This window comes from Dicentrarchus labrax, unplaced genomic scaffold, assembly GCF_905237075.1.
Source record: "Dicentrarchus labrax unplaced genomic scaffold, dlabrax2021, whole genome shotgun sequence".
NCBI classification, from domain to species: Eukaryota; Metazoa; Chordata; class Actinopteri; family Moronidae; genus Dicentrarchus; species Dicentrarchus labrax.
The window spans coordinates 12,976,746-13,003,024 of record NW_026136724.1 but is presented as its reverse complement, the minus strand read 5'-3'; the positions used below and the strand labels follow the sequence as shown (position 1 = coordinate 13,003,024).

General features: G+C 39.1%; 1 protein-coding gene across 7 annotated transcripts in view; it reads left to right on the top strand.

The window, feature by feature from the left end:
• The window catches only part of cacna2d4a (calcium channel, voltage-dependent, alpha 2/delta subunit 4a), an 85,267-nt gene that overhangs the window by 813 nt on the left and 58,175 nt on the right, over positions 1-26,279 (top strand). For 3 of the 7 annotated variants that reach the window (XM_051392217.1, XM_051392214.1, XM_051392220.1), the window contains exons 2-29: positions 731-927; positions 4,884-4,965; positions 8,018-8,134; positions 8,347-8,406; positions 8,805-8,967; positions 9,065-9,196; positions 9,682-9,742; positions 11,089-11,239; positions 12,012-12,086; positions 13,551-13,640; positions 13,733-13,846; positions 14,011-14,089; positions 15,119-15,252; positions 15,908-15,925; positions 16,457-16,534; positions 16,630-16,710; positions 16,888-16,962; positions 17,110-17,196; positions 17,311-17,382; positions 17,584-17,645; positions 17,772-17,839; positions 17,932-17,977; positions 18,679-18,776; positions 19,240-19,333; positions 19,535-19,627; positions 20,364-20,491; positions 21,525-21,638; positions 22,610-22,678. In XM_051392217.1, the coding sequence (XP_051248177.1) occupies positions 752-927; positions 4,884-4,965; positions 8,018-8,134; positions 8,347-8,406; positions 8,805-8,967; positions 9,065-9,196; positions 9,682-9,742; positions 11,089-11,239; positions 12,012-12,086; positions 13,551-13,640; positions 13,733-13,846; positions 14,011-14,089; positions 15,119-15,252; positions 15,908-15,925; positions 16,457-16,534; positions 16,630-16,710; positions 16,888-16,962; positions 17,110-17,196; positions 17,311-17,382; positions 17,584-17,645; positions 17,772-17,839; positions 17,932-17,977; positions 18,679-18,776; positions 19,240-19,333; positions 19,535-19,627; positions 20,364-20,491; positions 21,525-21,638; positions 22,610-22,678 (2,617 nt within the window). In that variant the 5' untranslated portion in view covers positions 731-751. Of the gene's footprint in view, positions 1-4; positions 326-730; positions 928-4,883; positions 4,966-8,017; positions 8,135-8,346; positions 8,407-8,804; positions 8,968-9,064; positions 9,197-9,681; positions 9,743-11,088; positions 11,240-12,011; positions 12,087-13,550; positions 13,641-13,732; positions 13,847-14,010; positions 14,090-15,118; positions 15,253-15,907; positions 15,926-16,456; positions 16,535-16,629; positions 16,711-16,887; positions 16,963-17,109; positions 17,197-17,310; positions 17,383-17,583; positions 17,646-17,771; positions 17,840-17,931; positions 17,978-18,678; positions 18,777-19,239; positions 19,334-19,534; positions 19,628-20,363; positions 20,492-21,524; positions 21,639-22,609; positions 22,679-26,279 lie in introns of all 7 variants that reach the window. The other 4 variants (XM_051392215.1, XM_051392216.1, XM_051392218.1 and 1 more) reach the window with 4 other exon arrangements.

The following is a 26,279-nucleotide window of genomic DNA, read 5'->3' as shown; positions in this document are numbered from 1 at the left end:
ACAGGGAAAGCAGCTCAAGGACTGTGGCTTCTCACTGTCATTCTTTGAAAGTTTTACAATCTGTGACTGCTTGTAGGATGACATATTTTCTCTGTAGTTGGATGTTGCGTCTGAGCTTTCTAGATCCTTTGCATTTCCAGAGCAGGCCTCAGACTGTCACAGACTCTCCACATGTCACTATGGATTCCTGTGTATTTTAGACTGCTCAGTCACAAAGTCTGCCTCTCTTCAACTCTCTGGAGAGTTTCAAGATTTGAGCTATACGCATGTCTTTGAGAAATCTGTGGATTGGATCTTTACATTTTTGTTACAATTACTTTACCAGGCAAGTTGACAAAAAGTGTTTATGTGCTGTGTGTGTTAGATTTTCCCTTTAATTAAAAAAAATAGTGTCCTTATGGTATGAAATTGTGCCCAAATTTGTCTTCAAGCAGGCTGTTGCTCTTGTCACTCCAATGCAGAACATAAAATGCTTGTTAACAGCAAAGATATTTTTTGAGTTGGTCTGTGAATTTTTTATCAATTTATACAAGTAGCATCCTTGCAGATTTCTAAATGTTCACAGATTGTTCTCAAGCTGTTATTGGGGCTTTCCTCCCATGGACACGACAGTCATCAGCTACTCATTGCACTTTTAACGCTTCCCTCTTTCTGTGTTTGCACTGTGACCTAAGCACTTCTAATCTCACTTTGCGCTGTCCTAATTTCATCCTATGTCTCTTGGAGCCAGTGTGCAACAATTGCTGGACTGATGCAGATCGTAGCAGCTGCAGGGATGAACCGCTGGAGCTGGGGAAATGCTGGGAATGCTAGTAAATCAGACAGAAGTGGGCCGCACAGAGGGAGGCTGATGATGCTGCTGTGGATTATCCTCTCCAGCTCGCTGTGCCTGATGGTCGACGGACAGATGAAGATCCCACCAGAAACGTGAGTACGGTTGCACAGAACAGCCTGACACTGACCTTTTACCCCCAGGGACTGAGGACCATCAGGGGGAACCATTTCAGTCGGATCAAGTTCTGATGCACAAATGCAGATCATGCAGGTTTTGTGAGACCTCACTCAATAAAACTTCATTCATATTGATTAATATTTGATAACAAAAGTTTGATCAAGGTGTAAAAGAACTGCAAACAAATACTCTTCTTCACTGTTTTTGCACCTACACTTTCATCCCTACAATATACTGTATTTAACATGGAATAAAGGAAAATCTGCGTAGCCAGAGATGGCCGTAAACCTCGTGCTTTATGAAGACATTACATCATTAATTGTATCAGGTCATTTCCCTGTGGACACCCTAGCAGGTCTACATGCAGCGTTTTCCTTCTTCAAGCCACACGTCAGATGGATGAGTCAATAGTGTTCTTTCTATTTTGGCTGGTTACTCCACACAGATACATATGGGCCATATGGGCACCTGTGGGGTATAGCTGACAGCCAAACCATTCTACAGCCTCTCTGCAGCCACAGCCAAACAAGTTAAAACTGACGTATACATTTGGCCAATTCTCCTATTAACAGAAATAATAAATGTAGAGATATTAATAATAAAAACAAAGTTTAATAAATATAGATATGGTGGTGATTATGTTTCCTATTTAATTTTGTTTTGTTTTCCACCAATTTTTCAATTTTAAAACCAATGGGAATTTGCAATTCAGGTTGAATTTTAATCACTTCAAAATGTCAGTTTGCCCAGCACTAACCTACCTGCACAAAAAATAACATTCCCATCAGCCTCAGCTATATTTTTGTTTAGTACGAAGTAGCATGCTGAACTAAGATGATTAATATAGTAAACATCAGCATTATATGTCAATTGACTGAATGTACAGTGAAAGATTACAGTATGTATGACTGCATTTGACATATTGTCTATCTTTGAATAGTCTCCCCCTGCGCAACAGCAAGAAATAATAATGAAAAAACAGACTCACTGCTTAAATTCACATTATGTCACATAGGAAATTGCGCAGTTTGGTGTGTGTGATCTACTGGGAGCAGTGTTGATTGTGAAGTCTGACAGCGGCAGGAAGGAAGGAAGGACCTGTGGTATCTCTCCTTCACACACTGCAGGTGAAGCAGTCTGTCACTGAAGGAGCTGCCCAGTGCTGTCAGAATGTCCTGCATGGGGTGGGACATGTTCTTCAGCAGGGATGATAAGCCATCACTCTCCTTTCTCACAACCTCCTGGGTTGAGGGGCCATCCCAGTACAGAGCTGGCCTTATTAGCCCGCTTCCTGTCAGCAGTCGAGATGCTGCTGCCTCAGTTAAATCTTAAATTAATATTATCACCCCTCTTCTGTGTCTTTGTTTATGTGAAATTAAACCATATTTTTTAAATTGTTCATATTCTACCTGGGTTAAGTGGGTGTCTTGTAGGAATATTATTTGTACTTTTTCAATGTTTCCTCCCAGTTGTATTTAGACAATTCACATTTAGCGACAATATCTTCGGTGCTAATCGACAATTAATCGCTCAGCATATCCCAAATACAAATATGGCTTTTACACAATGGACTACAACAACTCATAATGCTTAATGTGTTTTATTTTCACACCAGCGTTCACTTATATTTGTATTTATTTTTGGAACGAAAACACTGCGTTTGTTTGCTCTCCAAAAGCCAGACAAAGCTCTTTTCCCTGAGCAGTTTTCAAACCTCCTGCTGACTAAAAACAGTAACAGATCGATACAGCGCTGTCAGTCCACAATAGCCTATTAACTGTGTGTTGGTGTGTGTGTATGTGTGTGAAAGTGGAAGGGGCTGAGAGGGACAGAAAAACTCACTGCATTTTATTGCTATACTCGCACTGGCTGGATATTTGTGTTTGTATGTGTGTGTGTCAGTACATACTGTAACATATTTGGTTAATTGAATTCATGTCCAGTAGATTTATCACCCAAAACCATATCAGCAACTGTTGATTCTGCAGTTTCAGGATACATTTTGTTTATGTGTGAGTTTTGTACTTACGCAGCTCAGAGAGTGTCTGCTGTCACTGGGCAGGCTGGTGTGACTCAGGGAGATTAAAGCTCCGGGGACAGCAGAGTTCAGCAGGCCAACACAGGCCACTGAGCCCAAAGGGTTTCACTCTGCCTAAGATTTGGCAGCAGGGCCCTCCTGGCTTTGGAAGTTAGCGGGCCATGACTGGAACATTTCAGGCCAAGAAAGTCAAATCTTTAGCCTCGGATAGAACATTGCTCTGCTGCCACGAGGAAACCAGATAACTGGTATTAAAGACTAACTAAAGATATCAACAGCAGGGACACATTGTTTAAGCAACAACTTAGCAACTTTTGCTGACAGTAACACTCCACCATAGAAGCATGTGATTCCCTCTCAGTCAAAAATGAGATTTGTCATTTTTCTATGTCATAAAATTAGGAAAAGGCTTGGTCTGTAAAAGGAAATATGTTTTTTCCAGGTCTCACAGTGAGCAGCTGCATTTTGCCCTTTTAGGGTAGAGAGTTAATTACTGTGCTTGACCCTGTGTCTGCCTAAGGCTCTGTCTTAATCTGCCCTTGCTTGGCCTGTACAGTGGTGCTTTAGCCCAGGCCAACAGCATACAGTCTGAACGCATTACAGGGAGAGTGCAACAAACGTTATTTAACCATCTAAATCCCCCATTTATCTGTCAAATCATTTGGTAACTACCTTAAAACAGTCAATGGAGCATGTGATAGCCCTGAACAACAGAAGAATATTTACAGTACACTTGATGTTATCAATCCTCTTATTTTAGAATGAACCCACACTCACATTTCTGAATAAACATATCAACAAGTCAACAAATTATCAGCAATTTTTTGAGGACCGAGCCTGGCAGGCTAGCTGTGATAACCCTGCCTGCTAACTAGCATCGAGCCGGCTGACTCCCCATAGGTTGAGCCATCTGTCACATCCTGTCTACTCTCTAACCTCTATTACCTCACCTCGGCTGCATTCACATGCAGGATTTGTAGAATTACTGCATGTTATTGAGCACAGAGTCACCTTTTGACCTGGTAGACTGTCAGCTTTTACTGTAACCTTAACTGTAATCTGTTTTAATCTGTTTTTGGTTTTCAGGTAATTCAGGGTAACCTCTTTACATGATTGGCTGCCTATGTTCATGGTCACCTTCAATACAGACAGTCTTATTAGTCCTTGATTGATACAAGTGCATTGATTTGGACGAAGATGATTTAGAAACAGGCCTTATCATTTTCTCAAATTAGTTGTTCAGCATTTCTCAAGGCATTGTGTTCACCTGAGGGAAATGTGGTTCTTTTGAGTGCATTTGATTCAGTTTATTTCAATTTGAACTATTTTTTTAATTAGAAAGGCGACATAGCTGTTTAGTATGTAACTAACAAGTTTATATTTAAAAATGTCAGTAATTTAATTGATACCTCTTTCTAATAAGCAGTCCTTTATAAAGGGTTTATAAGTTATATAATGAATGGTCTTACTTAATTAAATCATTAGTAATGCTTTATAGATTGTCTTTTTGGTTACCACAACATGAAAAAAATGGATTGTACCGTATATCACTTACCTTCCAGATAAATACCAGCGTTTGTAATTGCATTACTACCAAATAGAAACTGAGAATTTTTTACAATTGGGCAACCTTAAGTATGTTCTTCTAAATGGCTTGTAACAGAATTATAATACATTATCGACATTTATAGACAGACGTACATTTATAAAGCCATTAGTCATGGCTTATAAACCCTATCTTATTGCCCCTTGTGCCTTATGTAAAGCCCTTTGAATTGCCCTGTTGTTGAAGTGTGCTATATGTGCCTTGCCTTTTAGTTTATTGAATTGTTTTGATAAATATTGATAACAGCTTTGATTATCCGTCACTTATCATATTTTCTCTGTGTCCAGGGTGCAGCAGTGGGCTGTGTCTTTTGGCAAAGACATAGCTGCTCTGTCTGGCAGATACTCTGGAGCTAAACTGCTACAGAAGGTAGGAGATCACACAGAAATTCATATGCACACATTAACATATACAGACGCACACAAATAAACACACACGCTGTTAGACAGACATGAATACACGTATTCACAAGCCAAAAACAGCTGACACATACATATACAGAAAAATTTAAATGTTTTCTAAGGCATTTAAAGTTACAGAATACAGTTGGACCTCACAAAGATGGCTGCTTTTCCACAGAAAAATATGTCTGCCGGCAAATAGAAAAGACAAAGGAGTGAAATCTAAGACATGAACTTAAATGCCGAGACATTACTGTACTTTACAGTAATAGAGACAGTCAGATATAGAGCACATGACATCATTACATCAGACTGAGACGGGCAGGGTCCGTATATCCTCCCCCCCCTCTTCTCCATCAGCCAATAGGAACAAGTCTGACTGGCATACAGTTGCTGTACAACATCTGCACATGGCCCAGAGACCAATGTGTTGACACACTTAATTCAAACACACATCATGCACAGGCACACACACACACACACACAACTTTTAATTTTCCTGGAAAAAATACACAGAAGTCACATTATTATTATTATTATTATTATTATTATTATTATTATTATTAATAATATTTTTCTACAGCATGACTTTTGAAGCTATTATAGTGTTTTACCAACAGATACAGTAATTGTCATGCTGATATATTATAGCCCATTGAAATGAGTTGAATTTGACTGAATTTTGTTCATTTCTGTGTGGCTTACATTGGAAGTTATGTTTTTGTCTGTCTGTCTGTCTGTCTGTCTGTCTGTCTGTGTGTGTGTGTGTGTGTGTGTGTGTGTGTGTGTGTGTGTGTGTGTGTGTGTGTGTGTGTGTGTGTGTGTGTGTTTGTGTGTGTGTTTTAGTAATTAGGATGTGCAGTCTTCCTCTGCATGCCACCCTGTAGAATCCCTAGCAGGCCCATTCACCATCTGCCACACACACATAAAACACACACACAAACACATACTGTGTGTTAACAGAGACATGCACCTACTGACTATCTCCCTCCATTGCCTATATGTGTGTTTGTTTTTGTTTTACCATGCAATTTCCTGTTGTGCGGTACAAAATTTCCACCAATCTAGCTGCACTTCCACAGATTTCTTCCAAAACAAACAAAATACAGGGTGTGGCTTGTTGTTTGTGCCTGTATTTCAGCCTGAATTAACCTCAGATAACCTCAATGTTGTGTTGGTAGAACCAATTTTCCAGAGTGAGCTCCTCACAAGTTAAAATAATGAATAACTTGATCAAGAAGCCCCAGAAACAGTAGCACAATAAGTGATGGTATTGTAGTAGCAGTTGCAATTGTCATAGTAGTAGCAGTAGTACCAGTTGCCTTAGTTAGAGTCAGTAATAGCAATATTTATACATAATGTAGGTACATTTGTCCTAGTTGCACACTTTATTTTCATTTAGTCAGTCATGTGTGAAAAGCACCCAGTGCAGTAGTTTAATCTCTGCAACAAGAAGCCATTAATCACCCACCTCTGTCTAATCGATGGCTTTCTCATTATCTGTAGAACATTTAGTGACTCTGTCTTCTTGCCTGAGTAAACTGAATAGGATATTGAGTGTTTGAAGATAATAAAAAATGTTGGAGCTTTGCTTTTGTTGGAATGTTTTTATGTAAGGATGTTTTATGGTTATTTGTAGTGTGGCTGTGAGAGAGCTCTTTATCATCCGTTTTTCTGTATATCTATTTGTCTCTCTTATCTGTCTAATTCAGGCTCCCCTGTAAAGGAAATTAAAAGCATTATCTGTGAAAGTGAAAATAGAACGTATTTTGAATGACAAATTGGGCATTTAGTTTTTTTTTCCAAAGTTTTTAGAATTTATGTTTAGGTCAACAGGCTACAAAACTGTAACTGAAAGGGCCTTTCCCAACCAGTATGGGACTCTGGGAACTGGGGATTTTTCGTTAACAAGCCTTTTCTTTCCTCTCCTCAACACATTTTACTAAACTATCACAGTGTTAAGGGAATGTAATTATCTTACTGAAGGTAATAGAAAATAAGTCCCTCACCAAACAAACATTTAATGGAAATCTATCATCTGTCCTCACAACAAATGGCATTATCATCAGTGCAGGAAATGAACCTTTAAGTAAACAGACAACAACCGTTTTGATTAGCGTAGTGAACAAACACACCAGAGAGCTGCCAGAAAAATACATTTAGTTCAATCACAGACTCTTACAGAAGATTGATGAAATAATCTCTACATAGAAACACCTAATTTTAAATGGTTGTCCATTTACTTGAGACATGATCCGTTCAGTTTGAATTAAAAACAAATATTAAATGTTGAGGATTTTCACAAACTGATTTTACTGAAAGTGATCATACACTAGAATAATATGGAAGAATGTATTGAACCTTTGGTTATTTGACTTGATCTTATAAAGCTCATGAAAATACCTATTGGGTCATTATTAAGATGCACTATTTTTGTGATATAGTTTTTACATCAATGTGAAAATAAGACCTTTTTATTCAGTTTTGTTGGTTTATTTAATTGTTGATTCATCATTTTGACGCAGCCATTTTAACAAATAATATCTGAGGACTCTTTGTGATGCCTTCAATGGCCACTTTAATGACGTGAATTATAAATATGTTTGATGAAACTATTTTAGAACACAATGCAGTCATTAAAACATGCACAGATGTCAGTCAGGGGGCGCAGCGTGCACTAGATGGTGTTCTTGTGGCATCACTCATATTGCAGATTAGAGAGGGGGTCTGGGGAAGGGATGAAGTCAGGGCTTGACCTGCATCTGTACGGCAAACTGTAAATGTGGTGTGTGTGTGTGTGTGTGTGTGTGTGTGTGTGTGTGTGTGTGTGTGTGTGTGTAATTGTGTAATACCAAGATCTCTCGTCCATGGTTATGTGTGTCCCTGTGTTTGTTCTTTTCAGTTGTGTGTTTGATATTGTACGGAACTTAATGTGAAAATGCAGTGGCAGTTAAAATGGAGACTATATAATCCTTACACAAACGATTTTTACTGATGTGCCAAATTTGTCTGTTTCAAAGAAATACAAGGATATCGAGGGAGTGGTGAAGATAGAGGAGGTGGATGGAGAGGAGTTAGTAAAAAAGTTTGCTGAGGAGATGGAGGAGATGCTTGGGAGGAAGATGAAATCAGTGAAGGTAATAACGACATGTTCTGTAAAAGCGAAACACACATTCAATGGTGGTTTAATGGTTAATTTAGTTGACATGAGCTCTTCTGCAGATGTGACCTTGGTTAAACATTTAATCTCAGCATTAGGGTTAGTCTGTTTAAGCTTGGAATTGATAATATTTGCTACATGGGCAATTCTATGGGCTTTGTACCCCTAACCTGCTGTGTTTTATCACAGAGGTTGGCAGAAGCGGCAGAGGATGCTGACCTTTACCACGAATACAATGAAACAATGGAGGTATGTGACAATATTCTTCAATATATGCACTTTAATCGCTGTACGCAGTTTTTGACTTGTGAGTTTATGCATAGTCTAACTAGACGTAAAGAGACAGACAGTTAATAGTATGTAGCCACTGATTTATGCCAAAAATATTAAATTCTTTATTGCTATTTGGTGGTGTCTACTACCTGCGGAGCAAGTCACATAACCATCATAACTCTAACTATATTAAGGATGATATGCTTTAGTCTTCTTTCCCCTCATTCATGTAAGCATACTTTTATTGATAGCAAATGTGCAAAGGATTTAGCAAATGTACCACACAGGAAAGCATAAAAATAGAGCTGCATGCTGTGGAATTCCACAGTATTTCATCATCAAATAAGCCCCTCGTCTTTTACTATTCTGTCTAGTTTGACTACTATAACTCCTTGCTGATCAACACGGTGGATGAGGACGGGAATCCAGTGCCACTGGGAGGAGAATTTCCTCTGGAAGAAAATGAACACTTTAATAAACTGCCAGTCAACACACAACAGAGTAACATACAAGTCCCTACTAATGTCTACAACAGAGGTACAGAAGCCTGTGCATGCTTCACACATACGGCCTGCAATTCCTTCCACATACTGTGCAATACATCTAATTTCCTTCTTTCTCTCTCTTTCTGTAGACCCAGATATACTTAATGGAGCCTACATGTCTGAGGCTCTGAATGAAGTGTTCATTGATAACTTCCAGAAAGATCCAACTCTCACCTGGCAGTACTTTGGCAGCTCTACGGGCTTCTTCAGGCTCTACCCAGGTGCATACACATGAGACCTCACGCATGCTCGTATCCTAAAATTTCTGCCTCTTCAGTTGAATATTTCTCCTTCGTCTGCATCGTGTCAAGACAACATGAACGGAGCTGTAGATAAACCTTCAGCTACGCAAGCCAAGTGGTATCCTTACACAGCAACTGACGATGCAGGAAACTGTCTGTCAAACGTGATGACTCAGTCTCAGCTACTGTATGGCTACTGGGGAATTCTCTCCTGTGTGGGTGTGTGTGAGGAGTAATTAGTGGAGGATTTGTGACACAGCTTGTTTTACTCATCTGCTACCTCATCCATCTCTCCCTTATTCAATAAATCTGTCACTGTCAATCCATGCATCCATTTGTTCATCCGTCCTTCCAACCAGTCAACCAAGCACCATCTGAGCGCCAGCTTTTGCTGAATCTCTCTCTCTCTCTCTCTCTCTCTCTCTCTCTCTCTCTCTCTCTCTCTCTCTCTCTTCTCTCTCCAGGGATCCAGTGGATTCCAGATGAAAATGGTGTGGTCACCTTTGATTGCAGAAACAGAAACTGGTTAGTATATATGATGTTGACAGGCTATATTCCTGTCAACATCAGTTCTGCTTCCTTATTGTATAGTTCAAATATAGTGCCTCTCAGGGGGCCATCCATGAATGTTCTGCACTGATGGGTGGCATAGAAACAACTCAGCTCAAACTGAAGCCTCAAGCCCATGTCATGGGCCCTAACACTCAAAACCAGCAGTCATTGGGCACCATTAGGCAATCACAGTGTCTATGGCTGTAGTGTGTTTGGCAAGTCGGCGCCCATCTGCCCATATCAGCGACTATATGGCCAATTGAACATGTTTTATCAGCAGTGAGAGAAGTCTTTCTGACTAGCTGTGCAGCCTCAGTGACTTTACCTATTTAGTGTCTCTCCTTGTTTTTATTTGTTAAAGGTGCAAAGCCAGCCCATGTCTGTGTCAGTTCACCTTGGTTTAACAGCACCCATACCCTTAACCAGTAGATTAAAAATACTCTATTTAAGTTTATGTTCCATTAAACCAAAAGGGTAAATAGTTAATAGAGAGACAGAACCTAAGTTTGACAGAGGCACACAGTATTTGGCCAGTGGCAATTGTGGCCAAACAATCTTTGCTCTCATCAACATGGAGAAGAGCTGTGGGTAAAGATTGTGTCAAAGACAACCATATATAGAGTGATGGCACAAGACTTGTTCTAGAGTTATACATCAGCAGCCATATAGCCTTTTACAAGTAATGCTGCAACTGACTGATCTGGACAACAGGCCTTTTTCACAGGTAACATTTTGACTTGTCATAGTCGGAAATGTACAGGTGTTACTAATAATATTAGTAGTTTGATTCAAGTATTCCAGTATACAGTGACAGTGTAATGGAAGCAGCTAAATGGAATTCAGCCATAATTCATTTTATGATTTACACTAGTGCTTTTTCCTACTGTGACATGTCAAAATGTTTTCCGTGTCAAGTTGAATAAGAGCTGGATTACTTTTTTTTCGGTAACAGTAAGTCCAGCTCCAGGAACTCTGTCTGGTCCTTAGTAAGGACATACTGTATCCTTGAAGGCGGAAATGACGAAGCAAGTCAGCGTGGCTCTGGATAGTTGCAGATCAGAGCTGCTGTAGTGGAAATCTCATTGATGCTAATGAGCTTAGAAAGTCAGAGGATGATAATAAGGAGATGAAGAGAAGCATGGACGGAAGAACAGAGGAACAAATAAAAGGATAAGGCTTGAATTCTGCCCGCTCTGTCTGTCTGCTAGACTACTAATAAATACCTTCTAGTCTGTTAATGCCTGAGTGTTATTTAGTTGACATTGTATTAAAAATAAAGACTTTACTGCTTCCTATCTCAACTCTCTGTCTCTTTCTAGGTACATCCAGGCAGCCACTTCTCCTAAAGATGTGGTAATCGTGGTGGATGTCAGTGGCAGTATGAAGGGACTCAGACTGACCATAGCCAAACACACAATAAATACAATCCTGGACACACTGGGAGAAAATGATTTTGTAAACATCATAGCTGTAAGTACACACACATATTCATTCATTCATTCACACATTCATACAATTACACAAACCACAGACACATGTGCACAGTCTGAGACTCACCAGAAGGCAGATAGTGTCTATATCCTGATAAGCGTGAATTTGAGATTAACACAGATAAGCTAATACACAGGTACAGAATAGAGATCGGGGGTGAGTACATGGAAATGGAGAAACACATCAAACATTCAGTTCACACCAGGCATTTATTTTCAGTAACATCTAAGCTCCAAAATTCATTTTGCTTCTAGGTTCTTCAGGATTTTGGCTGTGTGTAGTCCTATGACTACAAATCGGTGTAATAAGCATGGTTTATCCGGGTATTACTATGTGTGTAATCACACGCCTGCTGCAAATCCGCTGCCCTTAAGCTGTTTTTACACAAAATTTAAAGCTACACTCCTTTCAGTGGAGTGGCCATACAGCAAAATGAAAACTAGACTCTTCTTTTAAAATGAGATATCTTTAGTCAGAAAATGTTTTTAAATCCCATTTTGACTCCTCTTGAACTTAAATATATGTATATTCTAAACATAATAATACAGCATTCAGATATTTAAACTTTCATATATTCACTTTATTAACTCTTTCTGTGTTACAGAATCTGAGTAAATAAGTGGGTTATGATATGATTTAAGGGTGGTAAAACAACAACTCTTACTCATTACCTGCTATATCAAAGTCATGTTGAGAGTTAATCATGCTGATCATTGATTATGGGTTTTGTATTGTGTATTTCTCTCTCCAGTACAGTGACTATGTTCGTTACGTAGAGCCCTGCTTCAAGGGCATGCTGGTTCAAGCTGATCTGGATAACAGAGAGGTAACACACACACACACACAGAAGACACACGTACATCCGCTAATTAATTCACCCAACCTCTGCTAACCTATTAAACTGTTATCTCACTAATCCTCTAAAGACAAAGATTATGCTGTCATCACATCACAGGGAATGTGTGCTATCAGGGTTTCAACCTGTTTTTTAGTGGATTTAGTGATGAAACCAGAACCAGTTCATGCTCATGTGGGGTAAAGGTTTCTGTTTTAAGAATACAGATATTCTTCATTTCCCTGCTCTCCTCCTCCTTTGTCATCATTCTCTAGCTCCTCTTTTTCATCTCCTCCACCAAGCCATGACACTTTTCCTCTATTTTCTCTCTTTTCTATCTCCCAACATCTCACTCTTTTTCTTTAATTTCTACATACAAGTGTGTTTCACTGCTGCTTTTCTTTTCCTTTTTCCCTCCTCATCTGTTCTCCTGTTTTTCACATACCAACACCTGCTCAGTTGGCTCAGTCTTGTTTGTGTGCGTGTGTGCGTTATGTGTTGGATGTATGCCCTACTTTCACTCCCCTTCACATCCACGCAGATCAGGTGAGGTCGCTGGCCGCTGACAATTTTAAGTAGGTCACATGACCTGTCAGCAAGGGAGTTGATTGGTTGGATGCCTAGAGAGGCAGGCTGTAACAGAATGGGCTTACAGATGTTGGCTGACACACTTATAAACTCATGTTGGAACACACACACACACACACATTTACTGGAAGACAATCTTCAGTTTTGTGGCTGTTATATAAGAGTTCCTACATTCCCAAACAACTATTTATCTTATTTACTCCCAGTGTAAGTCAGACTGAGTTAGCCCACAATAGAGACCAATGTATTTAAAAAGAAAAGGGACACCATGGGCCCAAAAGAGCCCATAATTAGTCCTGAGTCATTTTATGGTTAGTACAGATTACCTTATACAGAGTAAAAATGAAAGAAAATGCTGTGTAGTTGTCTATGTTTAGTTATCTTGTATTTTAATTGTAGCTGGTTGCTGTTTTGCGAGTTGTAAAGTTAAGCATTTTTAATGACATCGTTGTGACATTTCATTTACAGTATACAGCAACAATCACAGCAATAATTTAGCTTGTATTTGTAAGGGGATATAAAAGTCTGTCGAGAGCCCCATGGAGGCTAGGCGTATTGCTGGTCCACAGAGTGGTGGAACCCACAACAATCTGGCCATTTGTCATAGTGTGTGCGGATGTCTGTGTGTGCATGTTGACTAATCCTGATTACCTCCTGGTGTTGTAGTGACTTTGCTGTAATTGGTCAGTGTGCCAGGGAGCCAGGGATAATCCCTCCTTTACACTCTTTTTTTTTTCACTCCCTCATGATTTCTCCCTCTTTTTTGATGGTGACCTGCATTCACCTACATTTACCAAAAGGGTAAGATCCATGGCTTAGTGACAGGCGTCTATTTCTTTATTTTGTTGTGTGTGTGTCTCTCTGCAGCATTTCAAGCTTTTGGTTGAGGAGCTTCATGTCAAAGGAGAGGGCAAAGTGAAAAATGCGATGAAGGAGTCTTTCAAGATTCTCAATGAGGTTTGTTCCTTTTTGCAACAACCACAGCAAACTGCTGGTCTCAACAATACACAGCATTGCTCATAATGAAAGAACATTGCGTGTGTGTTTAGGCTGCAGCGCTGGGCCAGGGCAGCCTGTGTAACCAGGCCATCATGCTGATAACAGACGGAGCCATGGAAGACTTCCAGGATGTTTTTGAAGAGTTCAACTGGCCAGAACGACGGGTATGACACACACACGCACACAAGCATTAAAAACCGCAAGCAAGCAGTGAAATCTACTCTAAGCACACAGACACATAACATTGACACTGTTTATATAAAGCTCTTTGAAGTAACACATGAGTGGGGTTTATCACATCTCCCTATATACTTTATTGTCTCTCCAGGTTCGTGTGTTCACCTATCTGATTGGACGAGAGATGACATTTGCTGAAAATGTTAAATGGATTGCCTGCAACAACAAGGGTAAAAACCAAATGGGGAGTCTGGTTTGTGACATAAAAGTCGCTAGTCTGAAATCCCTGCCTCCTCCATAAAATTCGGGATAGGATTTTGGGGTAATTTCCGCAAAACAAGGACTAGTGTAATAGATGTGAAAACTACTACAATCACTTGCAAAGTCTTAAATAAAACAAGAGCAAGAAAGGAGGTCTGTTTGCCCTCTGTGGTGTTCCCAGTTGGAGCTGGATGGGACTGGGTATCAGGTGCTGCCCTCTGGTGAATTACATGGGGTCATGCAGCAGCTCAAACCTGGAAATAATCGCTTTATAATGCTCTGAGCACATCAAAAACCCCAGACTAAATACCTGATTATCAGAACAGATACACTGTAAACACATCCCTAGCCAAAAAATATCATATCTGCGTCTGTGTGTGTGTGTAATGGGTAACAGGTGCACTCCCTTCTGTTGCGTACACTGGCAGTTTCTTCTGCCAACAACAAAATACGTATCTGTCATAAACAGACAAACATGCTTATTGTTACACTCCTGCTAAAAACTTCTATAAACAGTTTCAGTTTTAGTTGAGTAAGCATGTTTGCTTAATAATATGCAGAGCAGCACTCTTAGGGAGACGTTCCAAAGGGGAAAAAGGTTGTACACGTTCATATATTCATACCTGGCAGTGCTTCAGTAGCCTGTTGTCACTGAGCAGCTTCACGGCAGGTATCCCATTGACGTCATTGTCTCCCACTTGCAGAAATGCCATAAACCTTAGACTAAGCCAAGCTTTAAAGAACGTCAAAAGCACATTTGCACTGATGGGAGATTCAAGCTGTTTTCATTAAAAACAGCTTAGTGTTTTTTGGAAATACCAGGTTTTCTGAAGTCAGATAAATTAGTTTGCTGCTCTAAATGTAATACCCAAAGGCCAGAAGCAGGAAGATAAAAATAATATGGTGAACATTTTCTTTGCTAAAATTTAGGGTTCCTAGTTTTTCCATTTGAGTACAGTAATTTGTGATATATGTGTACATGTTTTTGTGTGCTGCAGGGTACTACACACATGTCTCCACACTGGCTGATGTCCAGGAAAACGTTATGGAATACCTCCATGTTCTCAGCCGGCCAATGGTGATCAATCATGATCATGACATCATCTGGACAGAGGCCTATATGGACAGTGTGGTCAGTCTGCTTCTCCCATTATTGCTGGGCAACACACACTATTATCTTGCATCATGCATCATCTGGTATACATTATCAAAATGTCAGATTCATTTACGACGCCTGTCCTATTACTAGTGATCCATTATGTAGTTTTGTCTGGAGAGAAACAGAGATAAACATTCAAACGCAGTCTTCCTTTATGAAAACATTTAAAGCCAGTTTATTCCCCTCTGTGCCTCTCTCCATGGTGCTGAAACTTTCCATCTAATTCATCCCGGACACCAATAAAATCTCTCAGCAACATCCTAGCGACCACAGAGAACACCATAGCAACCATGTAGCCATCACTAAGTACTGCACTGGCAATCTCCATAAAAATACCTTAGTCACCAAGCACCACTAACATCCTCCTCCATCCAACCAGTAATGGACCAACAACTATTTAGCCACACCCCAGCAAAACTTCATCCAGTTTTACATTTTCTAAATAATTCTAATCAATCCTTTTCTAAGTTACTGCACCTGTTGCTAGTTGCTACTCCACCTCTACCTGCTTACTTCTGTTTCCTCGTTTATTTCAGTATCCCTTTTCATCTGCATCGTATGTGACACAACTTTTCACTGCTATTTCATGCTTGTTGTTGCCTTTCCTCCCCTCCATCTCCACCTTCAGCTCCCAAGTACACAAGAGGTAATAATACTAAAAAATGGTAGCCATATAAAATACAGTGATTAGTATCTGTAATGTCTTGCGTAGCCTTTTATTTATAGTCAACAACAGTTTATAGTGGTCTCAAGTAGTTTCCTGTTGAGCTATAGCTAACTTTCCGCCATTGCTTTAAATGCTAAAGTTAGCTTAGCTCGTCTAGAACCACTACTTAGCTTTCAGTTTTAGTTTTTAGTTTTGAAACTTGTTCTTCACTGTTTTATTCTTTACTTCATTCATTTCACAAGAGCTTATTTTTCAAACTTATTTGAGTGAACATTTCTTTATGTGTCTTAGCTTTCCCTTAGTAAGACGTTAGCTTGGTTAACGTTTTTTGGTTCAGACAGATTTAGAGTTACTACATTAAATGCCTTACTGTTTGTCTTCATTTCACTTCATTGTCCACCTTTGTTCAACAGGATTTAACTCCTTCAACTTCATTTAGATTTATAGTTGTTTGCTCATAACTTACTAAGGTTAATTTACATGGTATTTGTGTGTATATGTGTACCACAGCTGTTCAACACTCAGGCCCAAAGCCTACTCCTGATGACCTCGGTAGCAATGCCTGTGTTCAGCAAGAAGGAAGAGACCGTAAGTATTTATTTTAATCACCATTAACACCATTATTCTCTACAGAAATTGCTTGAAATGATGTATGTATGAATGTATGTATGTGTTTCCTGTAGTTGTCTCATGGGATTCTGCTGGGAGTGGTAGGAACAGATGTGCCCTTGAGAGAACTGATGAGATTAGCTCCAAGATACAAGGTAAACCATCCCAAATATATATATATATGAAATACTGTATACTGTGCTACTCTGTATTGATTATTCTCTGCCAGCAACATTGTATTTGTAATTTTATGTTGAGTATCCACATGTTAATGATCAATGTTGTTGCCCTAGTGTAGCGCGTTGTGTCCTTATCGCTTTCTGTCTCTTCAGCTGGGTATCCATGGCTACGCCTACCTCATCACCAACAACGGCTACATCCTGTCTCACCCGGACCTACGACCTCTGGTACAGACAAAAATTGTAGTAGATTATTAAAACTGAGAACCTTTATAATTCTGCTTGACAGATTTATTGCAGTTACCCAAACACAATAAAATGGAATAGGCTGCTAAGACTTGTTTTTGATGTTTATGTTGTTTGTGTGTGTGACAGTACAAGGAGGGGAAAAAGCTAAAGCCAAAACCCAACTATAACAGTGTTGATCTGTCAGAGGTGGAGTGGGAAGACACTGAGGAGAAAGTGAGTAGCATACACTCACATACACATATTTCTGTCCTTTCTCTTTTCTGTATGTCAATGTGAGTTGGGTTGTTCAGGATCTATAGCATGGTATTTGTGATGTCAATGTTTCAGCTGAGGACAGCCATGGTTAAAGGAGAAACCGGAACTTTGTCTTTAGACGTGAGAACTTCAGTGGATAAAGGAGTGAGTACTTTTGTTTTTGTGAGTGTCCGAAATATTAGGTCAGATTAGATTTTCCTCTCTTTCTGCTTGTGGGGTTTTGTTGTCTTATATGATCCAAGTTTTGTTTCCTCATTTAGTTTGGGCCATCCATTTATATTTTGTGTCTTGTTTTGTGAGTACAAGCTGTGGTTTTTCTCTCTGCATTATTTCTGTCTCTCACAGAGGAGAGTGATGTTCCTGAAGAATGATTACTTCTACACCATCATCAATGAGACACCATTCAGGTTTGTTCATAGTAACAACATGTGCTTATTGTTGGAAATAACCATTATTACGAGCATGATTCATTCTGCCTTCAACATATTATATAGTAGGTAGTAAAACAACATTCTCATCTCTGTGTTTGACAGTCTGGGTATAGTGTTGACTAGAGGATATGGACGATATATTTTCATCGGAAACGTCTCCGTTGAGGAGGGTAAGTTTTTGCTTTCTGTCTTAGTTTTTCTCTGCATTTGTGTTTGCCCTCCTCACTCTCTGTCTCATGTCTTTTTTGCTTTTTTGCTTCAGGTCTCCATGACCTATTGGCTCCAGATTTGACCATAGCTAACGAATGGTGAGTACTGTATAACTAGCAGAACATAGACATCATGGGATTCCCACCAGTCTAAGTTTGTAGCTCTTTGTGTAAATATTGGGATGGAAAAACTTTGAAGATGAAGAACCACCCGTACTCACAGAAGATTTCAGGAGACCTTGATGAGTTACCCAACAGAATTTATTGAGGTTCAGCCAAGGATAATAAGAGCAGCAAAACATGTGTAACACAGTGCAGTGCCAACTCAGGATGGGGGATATTTAACATAGACCCACACCCTCCAAGACAACACGTGTCCCAACCTACACTGGCGACTACATACATAAATCTAATTGGAGAATGTAACACAACAAGTTCTCTGGTTACCAAGCTTTCCTTCCTAAACCTTGCAAGATTTCTATGGGGAGAGACAGCCAGTCTGACCCTGGGTGAGGCAATATGTGGTCCAGCTTGACCCTTATCACTGCAGTTGTTGTGAAGTCAGCAGACATGAGGACACATAACACTCAGTGGCTCTAGACACTACTAGAACTGAACCCTTCTGCTGCAACCTTTGACCTCTCAGGCCAAAGACCATTTACATACAATGGATAATGCTGTCATCTTACTACATCTGTGGGGCCATCCATCTTAAAGGACACCTAGGAGACAAAAATTCCTTCACAAATATGACTACTGTACATTTTTGTCTACAAAAATGCGTGTGTGTGTGCTTGTAGGACCTACTGCGAGACAGACATTGACCCTGCCCATCGTAAGCTGAGCCAACTGCAGGCTGTGATGCTATACCTCACTGGAAAAGAACCACATCTTGAGTGTAAGTAGACACTTAAATTTCAGCTCATAAAGTTTTGATTTTGGAAAAATAAAACTTAACCCTGAAACTTATCTCCAGTTTATGAGCACATACACACCTGAAATCAGAGGAGAAAATAACACTCAAACAGCATGCAGTATCCATAAACACACCACTAGATGTGTCAACTTTGCTTCTAATGTTTTGAGAGATTAGCTTTATTTTAAATCTTTGTAAAAGGAGGAATAGTGGCCAAACTCGTGGCCAATATATCAACCAAATCATTTCTAAACTGGAAGTTCTCTTTGTGACAGTTGCAATAGTGAACATAACACCTTTAAAGGTAAAAATTAGGTTGTCTCAACATAAACTGCAGATTTAGGTACAAACATAGTCAGGACACACTGATACATTCTTGGGATCTTTTATACTGTTGGCCTTAATCAATGTTTAATATTTGTTTTCCTTTGGTTTCTCTCTACAGGTGATGGGCTGTTATTGCAACAAACTCTGTTTGATGCTGTGGTCACGGCTCCTATGGAAGCCTACTGGACCGCCCTCATGCTCAACACATCTGGGTGAATATTAACACACATGCACAGCCACGTAAATGTTCTTTTATTAAGACATGGACTTTTTACATTATTAATCTTTTTAATTTTTTTATTTGCTTTGTCTCTTTCTGCTCCATCCGCTCTTTCAATCTCAAATTTTCTTTCTTTCTTTCTTTCTTTCTTTCTTTCTTTCTTTCTTTCTTTCATTCATTCTCTCTCTTTCAGTATGGACGAGGGGGTAGAAACAGCATTCTTGGGGACCCGTTCAGGCCTGACTAGATTCCAGAGATACACTGGTATTGAGAAAAGAATTGCCAAGTGAGTAAGAAAAACAGGGTAATTTTGTATATTAAATATCATCACATCATAATAGTCATACCATTATGTCCACGACCAGAAGGTCCAAATCTGGGGTTAAATGTGTTTATGTGAGAGTGATAGAAATTTAAGATGATGAAGCTGAAATTACAGTAAGGTGAGAGTCTGCCCTCTGGTGGTCAATAAAAGGAATAGTTTTCTGTAAAGAAATGTCTTATTGCTCCAGACATGCAAGTGATTAAAACTATTACATGCATAAACAGTTAATGTCGCTTTGACAGACGTACATCCTGCTGTTGAGGTATAACACCTTTAAACATTAACAACACTCCATACATTTTAGTAGAATTTGTACACATACATTTCATGTAGGATGACATATTATAAACAAAACTGTACTCTCTTTTAGTAAATCATCCTATTCTAGGATTTTAAAGCATTACTGGAAATGAATGAACTAGTTGATTAGTATTGTCTCCCTTGAATTTAACTTCTCCCTCACTCACATATGTCACGTCAGTCTTCTTTTTTTTCTTATCCCCCCCCCCTTTATTCATTTTTCACTTTATCTCACTGTTTATTTTTTTTGCTGTGCTGTTATTTCCTTTCAACATATTTGACTCAACCCTTATCCTATCCTCATTTTACTTATTCCTCCTTTCCTTTTATCATAATGTTAAGGCAATAGATAGTAGTTTTTTTTTTTTACTTTAAGCTTATTTTTGTCTCTCCCCAGGTCTTTCCTGACCTCCACAGACAAGGAGAATATGTTCACTTTGGACCATTTCCCAGTGTGGTATCGCAGAGCAGCTGAGTACCCAGCTGGACAGTTTCTATACTACATGCCCAGACAGGAGACTAGAGGTAGAGGACATACCTTTACTGAGCAAACACATACACAAACACACACAGATACACACAAACAAGGGCACACAAAACACTTTTTGTATGGTTTTCTTTTCAGTTTTCTCAGCCACATTCAGTAGGTTGAGCCAGAAATCTCTAAGTGACAGGCTCATTTCTCTTTAGCCTGCACACTACAACAGCTCCTTTCTGTTTACTTTGTTGTGTATTTTTGTAGTTTGTATGCAATGCAGGTTTGAAAAATGTTTTTATGTGTCATTTCACTCTTGATTAATATTCTGTTTACATTTATTCTTCACCATAGTTCATATTCTGGTAATTTTGCTGTTGTGAAGAATAATCTGCAGCTCCAAAGTTAACAGCTACTGTCATCATGTTTATCATCACATCATACTAACACTTAACTCCATCTTTAAATCTAGTTGAGAGATGAAAGTCAGTAAAAAAAAAAATAGGATTTTGAGCCCTGCCCTTCTCTGCCTCTGGATTAAATTTTCTTATTCAGCTCTGCTAGAACACAATGTATATTGTAAGTGATCGAAGTGCTTCATTTGCCACAAAGTGCTTTAGGTAGCAACAAAGGACAGGAATTTGAATTTAATCTGCTCGACACAGTGCAGACTTAAATGTGAATTTGTTCAAATAAAGAAAGTTCAATGAGTGTGAGACAGACACAACAGACAGACAGACATGACAGAATACAGGGTGTGTGTGTATATATCTACTTCCACACTTACTTAAAGTAAGTATGCATGCATGTACTGTATGTGTGTACTGAATCTACGGATGATTTAAAATCTTGACCTTACCTATAAATGATACTGGACATTATAGGATACTCACACTTTTAAAGTTTGAAACTCTATTTCTGAGTTTAAGATGGTGAAAAATGTTTCATGCTGTATTCACATTTATATAATGAAACATTTTATTATACCGCCATCTTTTTAAACCTCGCCATTAAAGTACAAATGTACAAAAATGCCCGTATATATGTTTTAGGTTGATGTTAGATATAGTTTGTTGTGTTCAGATATATTCAGGGACTATGAGGCTGACTATAGCGCCACCTTCAGTGCAGAGGAGGTGGAACTCCAAGCGGAGGAGGGAGGGAGGAAACGGAGGGAGGCGGATGAGGAGGAGGAGGGTAGAGGAAAACTTTTACTTGTACTTGGCATGTCTCCTCTTTTTATTCATCCTCATTCTGTTCTTTCTCACCCTAATTTCAAAGCATGACGAGCGCTGTTTTCCGTTTCTTTACCCTTCCCTTTAACAGTCTGTTTGTCTTTTTCTACATCTGCTCTGTTTCTCTTTTTTCTTCTCTGTCTCATTCCTCCTCCTCTCTCTGTCTTTCTCTCACTGCATGAGCATGCCATCAGAGTATGGGAACCTCCTCTCCTCTCTTAGGGAGCCAGTGTCTGGTTCATTTGCATTGTGCTGAGTCAGTGTCTCTTCTGTCTTCGATTAATCCTTGTTGAGAATTGTTGAGTTTGTCATTCTGTTACTAGATTATGTTGCAACATTCAGTGGCAAAAAACAAAGAAATCCCACGCCTTATCAACGGGTTTGTCTTAAAGGAGTGAATAACATAAATAGAAACATGGGACACATGGAAACACGTAGTAAAGAGACACTCACAGTTCTTCTGTTTTGAGTGTAATAGACTAGATTAGCTCTCATACCCTGTGTTATATAATGCTTAAACTGTTAATGTGGCTGGAATCTGTGGCTTTCTGACAGTTGGCGTCAGCTGGCATAAAAGGCTGTGAATAGAGACACAGAAGATGAATGCATGACTTTATTAAACATTACTTACTGAGTCAATCTGTCACCCACATATTTTTTAAACACATTTTGGCATATCTGTACTAACACTTCAGCTGTCACTATCACTGTTAGTGTTCGCAGACTTATAAATGATATATTCAGTATGTGAGAAATAAATATTTCTGGGAACATTTCCCTTTTCAGTCCTTGTGCATGCATATACTCATGCATGTTTATGTATTCAGAAGGAACATTTGTTTGTTTGTGATGTGCATGCATCCATGTTTCCACATGCATGTGTTGATAAAGCAATGTAAATTATTGCTAATTGTGTGTGTGTTGCTCTACCAGCAGGGAGGATAGTGATTGCTGCCACTGCTGTCACTGTTACGGTGGGCAAGAAAACTGCCATTGCTGGAGGTAGGATGACATTTCCATTTAATTACACACTCTCTTTTACACACATTTTATGCCTTGGTTCCCTCTCTCTTTCTCTCTCCTTTTTAATCTCCTCTTTTCTTTACATTCTTTTTCTTCTCTTGTATGAAATGTAATGTATCCTCTGTCTCTTCATTCTTGGCTCTTTTTCTCCTCTTCCTGTCTGTCTTTTCTTGCGGTTTTCACACAGTAAAATTGGCTGGCTGATTTGTTGGTGACATTTGAACTTGCTGATTTGATGGTGATTGCTGGTAGCATCACCTTCCAATTTGCTGTTGATGTACTGATTTGTCAGTAACACTTTGCCATGGATGTGCTGTGGATTTCACTCCAAGACAAATTAAGGGCAAACTTTGGTTGTGAGTTTACATATATGTTTCAGGATTCACTTAAACTTATTCTGTTGTTGCACTGACTGGAAGTTGCTTTGGATAAGATAAGGTATTTTGACGACAACAGGATTTTTTGATCTGTGTGAAATTTGTGTAAGATGTGAAGATCCCTAAGTAAATCAATTTCCACAAGGGGATAAAGAATTTAGACAGGAGTTGTGAATAGAACCCAACGTGACCTATTTTTGAGGCCAATACTGATATAAGTAAATTATAAAAAGCTAATGACAATAAATGACAGTTGAACAATAAACCTTGTTTTAAAGATATCAGTATACATAAGATTAATATATATACACATAATAAAACTAGTTTGAACTAAGAAAAATTAAGGTCAATATACACAAGAATGTTGCCAATAAAATATTTATTTGAAAATGTTTTGACCATGTAGTAGATGTTCCAGTAATTTTGTGATTTGTTGTCATTAAGTCCTAAAAGTGCACTGATAAAATGGAAATTTGAACATCTACAAATACATCACAACGTACACACACATATCAATATATCTGTGACAACCTGATGTCAGTCAATAATATCAGCCTGCTGATGTATTGGTCCGGTTCTGACTGTAATCGCGTACCTGTGATGCCTGGAGAGTACTGTACCTTTGTTGTGTCTGGTTTCTTCAATAGCTCGATGATTTTGATGATTATGTGTCGGGTATCTTTTCTTAAAGAGGTTTCGGATGACTCCATAACGTTTATTGAGCTGTATTTGGGAGTGTCTGTGCTCAAGTGTGTATTTCACGCAGAAACATGTTGTCTTACAGTTCATATTCCCTGACTTTGTTTCACGGCTTCCTGATGTGTGTGTTAGCGTGTGTTTTGTCCTGGCAAGCCCATCTGTGGCTGACACACTCATCAGTCATAATCATCTGGGTGAGACAAGGCTCTCTGGAGCTGTATCCTTAGAGCATACGTGTGTGTGTGTGTGTGTGTGTGTGTGTGTGTGTGTGTGTGTGTGTGTGTGTCTATACCTGCGTGCATTTGGTGTCTCATTATGCTGACAGACAGAAAATCACCCCACACACACACACACACACACACACACACACACACACACACAAACACCCGTGCTTATCTGTATTTCACAGCTTTCGTAGAAATTGTCTCAGGTGTGAAAATCATGTTATATTTGGAAATGGAAAACAGGAAGAGCAGGGAGAAGTGAGAAAGAGTTCAAAATAGACGTGTTTCTGTTGCTCTCGTAATCTCATTGCCTCTCATTCTTACAGTTTTTTAATACTTTTTTCCTCAATTTTGCTTCATTCTTTCTCTCTCTGCTTGTTTGGGAACATTAACGTCACAGTATGTCAAATCCACAGCTCTGCTATAGCTTACTGTACTATTTTTTGGAAATTCTGCAACTATTACATCTAAAATCCGCATTTACATGAAAGTAAGCGTACAGTATTAAAAATGAAGGATCTTCAGTCATATTAGACAATGTAAAGAGGCTTTTTTTTTGGTATGTTGATGGTCATACAATGGTCAGCTATTGGAGGTAAAAGGTTGTATACGTTTTTATTCCCCGTTGCGTTACTGGATGTCAAGTGGAACAGCTTTTCTACCAGCAGCTTCACTTTAACAACATAGAAGGAAAAGCAGTATCAATGTTTTATAGACTTGCTCTTTGACTTTCTTTAACACAGCCTCACAAAAAGATACACACACAATCATGCACACTACTCATCGTGTTTCACCCTTTGACACTCTTCCCTGCCCTGTTAAACCCTCACATACATCTCTCTTTTCTTAGCCTCTCTCCTCCGAAGCTGTCAGATCTGTCTCCCTTCTCCTCCCTACACTTTTTTCTCTGTCTTTCTCCTCCCCTCGTTACTCTCTTTTCCCTGTCGTGTCACTCTCTCTCTCTTAGTCCTTATTTCGCTCACTTCCTCCATCTACTGTATTTCTTGCTGCATCTGTGTAAGCGAAGTCACGTTTGTCTTCTGAACAAATGAGGATATTCAAAAGCTGCCTCATCAAAGGGATGCACACACACATACAATCATAAAGCTGTACAGTACCCACCTTTGGCATGACTACTATACGTGTATGGTGTTTATTACAAATGCCTTGATCTAGTGTTAAAACAAGTTTCCATATACTGTAAAACCTGAAAATGCACGCAAAACCAACTCAGAAAACATTCTCTGGTCAGCTCTGTTACACGAAAATATGGACCACTGTAAAAACAGTACACAAGACTTTCTAGCTATCTACACTGCTAGTTTGCACAAATGTATGTTGCTAATAATACTGTAGCATTTTGTAGATTATATCATCAGACATTCACATTATCAGAAAAAAAGAGGATAGAAAGTTCCTGGCTTATGCAACCGAGCTGTGTTTCATAGGTGAAAACTGTCGTTCCTGTTAAATGCAAATAATAATTATTATAGTATAATGATTATTAAAGGTTGTAATTTCATTTCTGACCACTGAGTGTCAGTGTTTGTGTGAATAGAAACTGGTCATTTACCCCCTCTGTATTTCATTGTAGTTTGTGTTTAGCTTTAATGCTGATTTGGTGGCAGATTTAATTTCTCCTCCTGTGATGAAGGCCAAGGATTTGGTATTTCAGAGGCTGATCCAAAATCAGTCAACAGTGACTATAATAAAGACTGTGTTTATACTGTTCTAAGGCTCAGCAATGGATTAGTATATCTCTGTGGCAGAAGTGACAGGCTGTATGTAAATAAAACCTAATACGCTCCTATTGACAGAGAAGCAGACTGGAAGAACGAGAGATAAGTAGGTAAATAAAAATGACAGAATGCCTGAGTAGGAAAAGAATAAAGGATAGAGAGAGGATATTTGACATGGAGGAGGAGGAGAGGAAACAGGGAATACGGATAAAAATGAGGCAGAAAGGGACGTACGATGGGGAGGTGAAATAGCGAAAAAAGACACACAATAGACCGAACAGAGCAAAGGATAAAGAGGGCAGAGATGAGGGAAACGGTGAGAAGACTAAAAGAATGATGGGAGGAGAGGCGACAGAAAGATAAATGGCGACAAGATAAAAGAGAGGAGAGAGAAGATGAGAAATAGAGAAAGGTGAGAGGAGATAGAGGGCTTCGGACAGAGAAAGTCAGATAGGATGCAGCATAGAGGAGCTGTTATCATGTCTGATTTATATTCTCATTTGACCCTGTGTATTTATTCCCCTTCAGTTTCTACCTATAT